Below are 10790 nucleotides of genomic sequence, written 5' to 3'. Positions count from 1 at the left end.
CCTGAGATGATTGACATTTATCTTACACATTCAGTCATTCTGAAGATCGCCTCTCAGGCTAAGATCAAGTGCAGTGTCTGTTCTTATCAGCCTAATATTACAATTTACAATTGCAATTTAGTTATTTGGCAGACGCTTTTTACCAAAGCGACTTACAATCAGTGCATCAGTTGGATTTCTAATACCTTGTGAACAGAGATCACAATAAGACTGAGCGTCAAATTGCCCCTTCGCATTGCGCCCCTGGAATACTTTGACAAACACAGATACAAGACAAAGGATTTTTTTTTTTTGCTTTTTTCTTCTAGGAAAGGGAGGTTAGGCATTGGGGGACAGGTGGGTTCTAAAGAGGTGGGTTTTCAGTTTCCTGTGGAAGATGGTAAGAGATTCCGCAGTCTTGACTGCATGGGGTAGGTTGTTCCACCACCTCGGGGCAATGGCGGAGAAGAGGCGTGGTCGGGAGGAGCGGCTGCTGGGTTCCCGGAGTGAGGGGACCGTCAGTTGACCAGAGGTCGTAGAGCAGAGGGTCCTAGTTGGGGTGTACGGAGTTATAAGAGACTGAAGGTATGATGGGGCGGAGCCTCTTGTGGCCTGGTAGGCCAGCACCAGTGTCTTGAACTGGATGCGGGCTGCTACCGGAAGCCAGTGGAGCGCAGTAAGCAGTGGAGTGACAGTAGAGTGCTTAGGGAGGTTGAATACCAGGCGTGCAGCGGCGTTCTGCACGAGCTGGAGCGGCCTGATGGCGCAGGTCGGTAAGCCGGCCAGTAGAACGCTGCAGTAGTCGAGGCGGGAGATGACAAGCGCTTGGACCAGCAGCTGGGTCGCCTGTTGTGTGAGGAATATGGTTAGCACTGCTGCCTCACAGAGTGAAGGTCCTGGGTTTGTCCGTCCCAGGTCCTTTCTGTGTGGACTTTGCAAGTTCCCTCCGTGTTTGCGTGGGTTTCCACCGGGTGCTCCGGTTTCCTCCCACCATCAAAGACATGTATGTTAGGGTTAACATTCCTGTCTAACGCACTGGCAAAAGAACTGGAGTTGGTCACCCGGGCGCTGCACTGCGGCTGCCCACTGCTCAAAGTGTGTGTTCTCACTGCTCCTAGTGTGTGTGTGTGTTCACTCCTCACTGCTCCTAGTGTGTGTGTGCTCACTCCTTACTGCTCCTAGTGTGTGTGTGCTCACTCCTTACTGCTCCTGGTGTGTGTGTGCTCACTCCTCACTGCTCCTAGTGTGTGTGTGTATAGGATGTGTCAAATGCAGAGGATGATCAACAGGGATAAAAATTACTTCTTCTTCTTCTTCCTCTTCTTCTTCTTCTTCTTCTTCCTCCTCTTCTTCTTCTTCCTCCTCCTCAACTAAAAGACAAGGAGCTGAAGTCACAGGGCTGACACCAAGTCACCAAGTCTGCGAGGTTGACACCAGATGACCACTAGATGGCATTATTGCCATCAAGAACTCCATTGAATCCATTGTATAGTGAGAGTCACGTTGCAAATGTTAGAGATTTGAGCTCATCAAGAAACTTTAAATCAAACTTCTTCATAAATGAATCTACCAATGTAAGATTATCTGCCGAAGGTATACGTGTACGTGTGAGTGAGTGTGAAAGTTCATGAGAATGTGAGAGACAGAGAGAGTACGTCTATCTTTATGAAGAAGCCTGAAGAGGTCTCCAGACTGATTGAGTCTGTCAGCTGACAGCTTGAGCTGTCTCTGAATGAAGTTTTCTGTAACCACGACTAAACTTTGGCTTTTTTGGGCTTTGTTCTAACCTGCAAGGTTTCTGTCCCTCCGTTGTAATCTGAGTAAACCACAGACAGAAGACCGCACAGGGGGGGTTTTAAATATTCCTCACGGTCAAGACAAACAGACTTTGCTGACACGGTAAAGTGTGAACAGGTATGTGTGTCTGTGTGACGTCTAAGTGAATCCTCTGTACGGATGTGACACAGCTGTCTGCTGGGCAGGTGAGAGCAGACCACACGGGGCACAGGAGATCCTGACTGTGTTGTGTGATGCTATCAGAGCCCTTGAACGGAAGGCTTTTTTTCACCTGCTAGGGTTACACCTACTGAGGCATAGTGGAAACACCCTGGTGCACGTCACTCTTGGTGTTTGAGTGAGTGTGTGTGCGTGTGTGTGTGTGACAGAGAGAGAGAGCGAGAGACAGAGACAGGGAGATAGATAGATAGATAGATAGATAGATAGAGAGAGAGAGAGAGAGAGAGAGAGAGACAAAGAGAGACAAAGAAAAAGACACCTCAATCCGTACTATAAATAGAACAGTAACTGAGTTGTTTAGTTGGTCAATGAGAAAGCAACCCAGAGATTCCCTGATGGATTGCTTACTTCCTGGGTTCTCTGATCTCAAAAATAGAAGTGGTTACTGTATCTGGAGCTTTTAGCTGAGTGGTCCAATTTCATTTGGTCAGAGGTCTGATGGAAAAACAAGCAATATTCAGTAGGGGAGATTCGGAGGAGGCTAATCTATGCACAATGGCACAGTACATGCTAAAAAAGAGCCTTGGGGCTTTGCAAGGCAATGTTTAGTTAGTGTGTGTCTTTGTGTATCTCCGCGTGTGTGTGTGTGTGTGTGTGTGTGTGTGTGCGTGTGCCTGTGTATGTGTGTGTGTGTGTGTGTGTGTGAATGTGTGTGTATGTGTATCACCAGTTTGAAAGAATTATGACAAAAAGCCACTTTCATTAACAATTTTGAGAGGAAGATTATTCGAGAGCTCCCTGAGAGAAGAACAGACCACAAGTCCTACAAATATTGCCTATTTACGCAGAGCTACATTTTGTTCTAATTTGCCAAGAGCAAGTGTCTGTAAAACGGATCAAACTGAAATCACGATACATCTGTTTCTCCGTTTTGGTGTGTAGAGCTACAAAATGAATATCAGAAACAAGCAAATAAAAAAAAAAGTTGGCGTGCGCGCGCGCGCTTGTGTGTGTGTGTGTGTGTGTGTGTGTGTGTGTGTGTGGGGGGGGGGGGGGGGGGGGGGGGGGGGGGGCGCTATGGTCTCAAGCGGTGTGATCAAAAGCAAGTTGAAACATGAAAAATATGAAAGCTGAACATTTGAAAATTGAATTACGGAGATGAGATCCTTGTGATGAGAGAATTTTTTTATCCCCTCAAACCACTCAAAACAGGCTATTTGTGGAACATGGGACGGATGCCACTGAGTACGCTATAGATGAGTATGTAGACCAATAGAGAATCAGCTAACGGAGGTCACAACATCTCTCTCTCTCTCTCTCTCTCTCTCTCTCTATCTCTCTCTATCTGTACAGAGGGCAGCTAAAGAGACACAGGACATCTAAAGTAGTTTAATGGAGAGCGTTGAACTGAACAGAGAGTTTGCAAATAACATTTACCCTACAGTTTATGCATTGGATCGTTTTTGTCGGAAGTATTATGATACAGGCAACAAATATCTTGTTGCCCGTTGGCAATGACGTCAGAGGTGGAAAGGTGTGCGCGTATCCTCAAGTTTACTGGCAAGTTGAACGCGCTCGATGACCGAATGTATGGCGTTTTGTGATGAGTGAGGGAGAAACTCGTAAAATCTGTGGTTAACAACCGTGTAATGGAAGTCGGAGTGCTGCAGAATCACCAGAATCTTTTCCGGTCTCTGCAGATTTCCACGATATATGTGTGCCTTCAGTTGGCGTTTGCCGCGAAATACCTGTCAAGTATCAAACATTTTGAGTAAGGACGCTGTGAACCGAGAAACCTTTACGCCTTGTAAACATGTATCGCGCATTTTGGGATACAATATTCCTCCTTACGGGTGAGTAAGCGTTTCCCAAAGTGTTATCTGTTGAAAAGCAATGTTTTATTTCATGGAAACCTTTTATCCATGTTTTGAACGCAATTTCGGCCGTTGCAAAATAGTATATATTACTGAAACAGTAGCCTCATTGTTGCATAGTAAAGTGAATTGCATGGAAATTAAATGTAAAAGATTTGAATGTTGATCATCTTCGACCATAATTAAGAAATGATCCAATCAAAATCCAGAGAGTTCTTGTAGTCTACTCACTAGGTCAAGTGATCAAGACTAAAACAAGCAACCAAGAATATATATTTTTTCGCCTCATAAACATTTCATTGGATAACTTTATTCACTGAATTTCTTAAACTTTTGACATTTTGTTTGTTGTCCCTGATCATTAAACGGCTCCGCGTAGGCACTGACTTGAACACTCGTGTCTTAAACGGTTTTAAAGATGGCTAAACTCAATCCTTTTAACAACCTGCCACCATATCTCTTATCTGCTCTTATTATTTTCCTCCGGTCATTCTGTCATAACTGAGCGAGAGAGCTCCTCAGACGCTTCCACGCGCTGTTTCCTATATGCTATGGCTTTGCTGGTTCTTGTGTGAGAGATATCAGTGTGTCTGGCCACATGATCGGGCAGTGTTCCAGCAGAGGAATAGAACCGTTCTCTTTCTCGGATGGAATGACTTTACTCTTCCTTCACTCTTCAAGTTGACCTCACATTACTATGTTTTATTTATAGTTTTATCTATGATAATGTAGTAGTTGTACTTGTTATGTTAAAAAAAACCCGCTTTTTGTGTGTGTATTTATGATAGTTTGGTCATTATCAGACATAGATGAATCATACTTGGTTTGTGAAAAATTTTCTCTCTCTCTCTCTCTCTCTCGCTCTGTATTTGTTGGAAATTTGATTTGATTACCCAACCTCCCTGTCAAAGAACAATACGGTAATCACCATGGGAAAGAGATGTAGGTCTTGTTCTTGATTAATCTGCTCATCAAAGTCCGTAAGAACCGCGGCTGAAAGATCAGCTTGCTTTTATTTGACTGTGGTTCCTTTGTCTGTCAAAGGTCTTGTTCATCTGGTCATTAAGAAGGTTAACAGAGCTTAGTTTAAATATAGAGCTATTGCTGTGTGTCCATCCGCTGATCCTACTGTCTCAGCTGGGTAGGGATACCCTGTTCTTTTCTTCAGCCACTCCAAAGGTGTTTCTCATTTCAATGTTTGGATGCCCAAATCCAAGCAAAGATACCCTCTTGTTAAGTCATTTTTGATTATAGTAGAAATATTTCTGCATTTGAAATTTTCAAATAATAAAAAAGGAAATTAAGTTTTTTTTTCTCCTCAGGCATTCTCTCTCTCTCTCTCTCTCTCTCTCTCTCTCACACACACTCTCTCTCTCTCTCTCTCTCTCTCTCTCTCTCTCCTCTTAAGCAGACATTCCTGTTAGTCTGAATAACACAGATGATGCTACCAGAAGGAAAAAATATATTTTTCAAGTGATCTGTGTTGTATAACTGTCTGATCAATCCGAATGAGCTATTGACAGTGTGAAGCAGTTAGCTGGGGTCTAATTGTGACATGGTGTGTTTGGACATTTCCTCATTAAAGAGCTGAACTTATTTAGTTGCCAGATAACTCAAAGTGAGATTTTTTTTTTGAGCTCTTGTGATCTTTGGTAACTAAAAATAACCCTCTGGAGAAATGGGATGTCTTTGAATAAACAGATTTACCAGAATTAATCCACAGGAAAACCGCTGGGGTAAATGATTCATTTACCCATCTGTTTTCATAAATAGGAAAATGTATCTTCCCATCTATCACAGAGTGAGCTGTTCCTACGGTTCTGGTTGAAAATACTTGATGGGCTTTTATTTTGTGGAGCACTATGTGTCCGTGCAGGCAGATTCTAATGTAGAGAACCAGTCTCAGAGCTGTGGTGATCAGGTAAGTCTGTCACAGAAGTAAATGAATTCTCTTTTCTTGGCTTAGAAAAAAGAGATTGATCTTTTCCCTGTTTTTCGTATCATGAGAAGGGTCACACATTTGTTCTGCTGACATAGTAAAGGTGACAGTATGTCACCCCCCCCCCCCCCCCCCCCCCCCCCCCCATTTATGTCTGTTGATGATCACATGCAAAAACAATATCAGGGTTTAAAAAAAATGTTAAGGTGATGGGATTTTTTAGACAATATTTTTCTCTGTCTGCATCTACTCGCTGGTAAATGGAAAAAAAAAATCAAAGAATTTGTTTTTCATATTCTCTCTAGTCATTTTGATATTTTTTAGTCATTTCAGTGTATAAACAATTTGTCTGGAGTGATGATGTGTACATTTGATGGGTGAGGCTTTTTTATTAAGATCAGCTGTGACCTTTTCAAAAGCAGTTTCAGTGTCTGGCCTCAGTCTGGAGGAGGTTACACCTCAGGCCAGGATTAACAGGCACTCCTGTAAATGAGCAGAATCCTGGCCAGGCTGTCCTGAGCGCTGGGCACCGTGCAGAACCTACGGCCAGAGAGAGGCTCTTTAGGCTGGTGTGCATCTTCACCGACGGAAGTGAGCGCCCTAAGACTGAGGCCGAAAAATGAGAGCCACGTCTTGTTTGTTTGTTTGCTTGTTTGTTTGTTTGTTTGTTTATGAACATCAAGCAAAATGAAAGTTACCAGTGAAAACAGGATTATTCTGTGAGATCTGTAACGTTAACATGGGCAGTCTTATAAACAGCTGCACCTCCACCCATCAACGGATGAAAAATATTTTGGAGTCAGGTTAAAGTCAGAACAGTTGGAGAATAGGTTTGTTTGAGAATATCTGTTTTGGATGCCACTGTTTCACATGTTCAAAAAGAAACACAAAACAAAACAAACTGGAAAAAACCCAAAGCAGTCTCCTTTGTCAGTCAGACCAACACACAATATCCAGGTGACGTTTATGGCTGAGCCATTTGATTGGAGCATTAATCATCACCTTCAGTCATTTGTTGTGTACATATGATAGGTCTACACCTACACATGGAGCCAGTGCTTAGAAAATTCAAGGATATGAAATATTCAGTTTTAATGGTTCTTGTCTTCACGCTTCTGGGCAACAGTGTACACACACGTCTCTGGGAAAAAAAAAAATCCAATTTGCAAGCACAAAAGCCAGAAAACTTGTCCTGTCTGCACTGAGAACAAGTGAAACTTCGCAATTCATATGAACACGTATCTTCTGAATGTATCTTATTAATTTAAGCCAACACAACCTTATTATTTGGAGTGTCGGTTGCCCGGTAACGAAATTGGTAGAGGTGTATTTTTACGTTGCGGCTCTCTGTACAGCTTATTAGATTACACATGTCAAAGGTCAGCCCCGCCCACTCTCTTTCCTCGACAGTGAACTTGGCCCCCGGTCTCTCCAGAACCAACCACTCCGGTGTCATCCTCTCTCCCTCAGAAAGGGACTCGATACCATTAAATCTGATGCTGATCTGAGAAGACCAAACGATTTTCTGTTGTTGTTGTTTATGTTTCACCTGTTTGTTGTTTATCCCTTATTTTAATATGTGCTCAAAGTGTTTCTCAAGCTCGCTGATATTCAGTGGTTTACTGGTTCTCACTACAGCGTTAAATTTGTTATTTAAACTTGTGATTAATTATTAACTAGGTGTCTTTTTGTCCTTCTAGGATCATTTTTTTTTGTTGACATTTGGAGTGTAAGTTTACAATAAAGCGTTCCTGTTCCTGTTCCTCAGGCTCCTTGTTCACGTATGGACAGGTGCAGGAGAATTCCACGACCACGACCACCACGGCAACAATCACCACGACAACCAGCACAACCACCACCACAACTAGTACTACTACAACAACTACTACCACCACGCTCGTGAGAAGTAAGACCCTTATTCATCCAATTCTACTCCACCCCCTACCCTCAAGCCACCCCACACACTCCCGGTCGCCACCCCCCCCCCACCCCCCCACCCATACACACAACACACGCAAACGTTTTACTTTGCGAATTCTTTAATTGTCTGATTATGTGCTTGTTTTTGCAAACTGAGCTCATAACAGTGACCTGGCAATGACAGGTAGTTTTAATAAGCAGCGTTTGAAGTCCCCGCAGAGGTAGAACACAGACAGCTGAGAGTCTGGGGGCAGGTCTCCTCCGTGCTGGCTGCCAGGATACGACCTGGACATGCTATAGCAGATGCCTGCCCTGGTGCCTGAGGGGAACAGAGGAGTTTTACATGGGTTTAGAGACAGAACAATGCATAGATGCAGGAATCCAGAAACCCCACTAACGCACCAAATCAGTTTGTAATTGCAGTAATCCGCCTGTCTGCTCTCTCTCTCTTTCAGTCTCCATTGTCTTGCTGTATGTCTGTCCATCTCTCTCTCTCCCTCTCTCCTGCCCATCTCTCTCTCTGTCTGTCTCTCTCTCTCTCTCTCTCTCTTCTCTCCCTCTCTCCTGCCCATCCACCAGGCTTTCTTTCTCTCATTTTTTCCTCTCTGATACACTCTAGGCTGTTCTGTGAAATCAAGCTTAGAGCAGAACAGATGCCTGGAACTTAAAATAACATATTGAAGTCTGATCATTTTTCATAGCACGAAGACCCCCCCACCCCACCCCCACCCAATATGAACACTCTGTGCTATGCACATATCATTTTTTTCCCTCCATTTTTAGGACTGAATCAATGACCTGTTTATATAATCGTATGTTTACTGTTTAACGTCCATAAGAACATGATTGTCTTCTCCTGTCAGAGTTCATAGCGGCAGCGGTCCACTCTCACTTTGACGACTGTCCTGACTCACACAGCCAGTTCTGTTTCCATGGCACCTGCCGTTTCCTGATCCTGGAGGAAACACCAGCATGCGTGTAAGGGAAATGACCTGTAAACAAAAACAGTAGTAATAACACACACACACACACACACACAGAAGAGCTAGCCTCAAACAGTTCTAGCCTCAAACAGACTCAAACAACTCCAAACTCACAATCTGACAGATGTTTGGAAATCAGTTGTCTGGTTTATCTTTTTTTTTTTTTTGGATGTTGATGATGATGATGATGATGGTAGCGACAACTGTGGTCATGACATTTTTATCCAGCCAGCTTCTGATAATGATAATTACCTGAAATTTAATGTACAAGTTGATTAAAAGCGCATTGTGAATGCATTGGAATTGTACAGAGGTAAAAATATCCGACTGTAAAAATCCGTATGAATCCGTGTCCGTAGTTCGAGCTTTGGGCCTGGGTTGGCTCGTCGCTGACTTGTTTCTTCCATGAACCATTTTCCTCCAGACAAACATACCTGATTGGTTTATTACGTGATTGCTAAATGGTGGCATTTCATTAGCCCACTTTGTACAACACCAGTATTCACACGGCAGGCTGGTGAGAGTCATGTGGAGGTCAGATACAACGGACAGGATATGAACTGTTCTGGAATTCTCTCCACAACGCAGTATAAACACGTATTGTACTTCTGAAACATAACAAAAAAAAAAACCATCGTCATTTCAATCTGCATGAGAATAGATGTGTGTGTCGTGTGTGTACAGCTGGCTCTGGGAAAGCTTTTAATGACGTTTTCATGAATCCACACAGACCCATTTATGAGCGATAAGAAGACCTTAAATGTTGTATGATATAAATCTTTAACTTCAGATCGTCTAGTGTATATTTCTCACGTGACACGCCCCCTCTCTAGATGTCCTTTTTTTGTCTTCTTTATCCTGTAAGACGTTGTTATAATCCTCAGACCGTCTAGTATCTGAGAGATGCTGTAATTGAGTCAGTGCTGCAGAAAGACAGAACAGGGCTGAATACCCCAATGTGACCCCAATGAGCGTCAAAATTTCAGCAATGACCGAGAAATAAATTTTGTTTTGAGAGATGTTTCTGCCACCAATGAGGAGATGGTACAGATTAATTTAACCACAAGTCAAGACAGCAAGTAAACAGTTAAAACAAATACCACAGGTAAACAGGAGGACCTAACGGACACTGAATCAAAGTAAATGGAAAAAAAAACAAAACCAAAACCAAACACTGCTGAAATACTCACTTGGTCACTCTTACGGCAGTATCTCCTCACAGTTGTTTGTTTGTTTGTTTGTTTGTTTTTTTGTTTGTTTGGTGGGATGCAGGTGCCACCCTGGCTTTGTGGGCATGCGGTGTGAGCATGCGGATCTGCTGGCGGTTGTGGCGTCCAATCACAGGCAGCAGACAGTGGCCACCATGCTGGTTCTGTGTGTGGTGGGAAGTGCTTTGCTCATGCTGCTCTGCACACTGCTGAAGTAAGTGTAAGCTAAGCTAACCTGACCTAGCCTGACCCATGCACATGCACATAAATCTCCATAATGCACATTTTTCTCAATCGACCCCAAGTGTTGTACAGAGAACCGGCATGAAGCAGAAAAAGTGTCTTTGGTGTACTGGCCTGTAATCTGTATCACTGCCCAAAACCTTTTGTTAACCTCTCCTTAAAGGACTTCGTAGGTGCTGGCATGTGGTAATATCTCTCTCAGGAATATCTGAATCCACCCATTCCCCTTGATTGGCTGGATTTACTGTCAATTGTGTATACAATACTTATCTCTTTCCTCTGCGGCTGTACGAGTGCTCTTACCAGAGGGGCGGTAAGATCAGTCGGGAGTGGTGTGTCGGAGTAAGACCCTCTGTCTCTCTGCTCCTTTAGTTGTTGGTGGAGACGAGGAGGCTGTTCGCGGGGCCTGAGACTTCAGTGTTTATCCGAGAAGCCTAGAAGCATTCTAAAAGGCGGGGCTTCCTGCTGTCACTCTGAAACAGGTACAGTAGCACAGTTGTTGTTTTTTTTTCTTTTCTTTTCTTTTCTTTTCTTTCCCCTCCCCCCCCCCACTCATTTTTGACAGAACTTTTGCTGCGTTGACCGTTTTCTAAAATGTGTTAGATGCACCACAGGGTGACTAATTACAGGGATCTGCAGGGGGGGAGCATTTGTGTTTTTAGGTTGACTCTCTCTTTGTGTGTGTGTG

The 10790-nt window shown here is 43.5% G+C and overlaps 1 protein-coding gene across 1 annotated transcript in view; it reads right to left on the bottom strand.

The window, feature by feature from the left end:
• LOC115815474 (solute carrier family 2, facilitated glucose transporter member 11-like) overlaps positions 1–8642 on the bottom strand; it is a 20324-nt gene extending 11682 nt beyond the window's left edge. Inside the window, exons 1-3 of the mRNA XM_030778429.1 lie at positions 8561–8642; positions 7840–7987; positions 6619–6673 (exon numbers count right to left, since the gene is read on the bottom strand). Coding sequence (XP_030634289.1) covers positions 6619–6673; positions 7840–7987; positions 8561–8642 — 285 coding nt within the window. The remainder of the gene's footprint in view (positions 1–6618; positions 6674–7839; positions 7988–8560) is intronic.
• Positions 8643–10790: the final 2148 nt, after the last annotated feature.

This window comes from Chanos chanos, chromosome 6 (genome assembly GCF_902362185.1).
Source record: "Chanos chanos chromosome 6, fChaCha1.1, whole genome shotgun sequence".
Taxonomy (NCBI): domain Eukaryota; kingdom Metazoa; phylum Chordata; class Actinopteri; order Gonorynchiformes; family Chanidae; genus Chanos; species Chanos chanos.
This window is presented reverse-complemented; position numbering and strand designations above follow the sequence as displayed.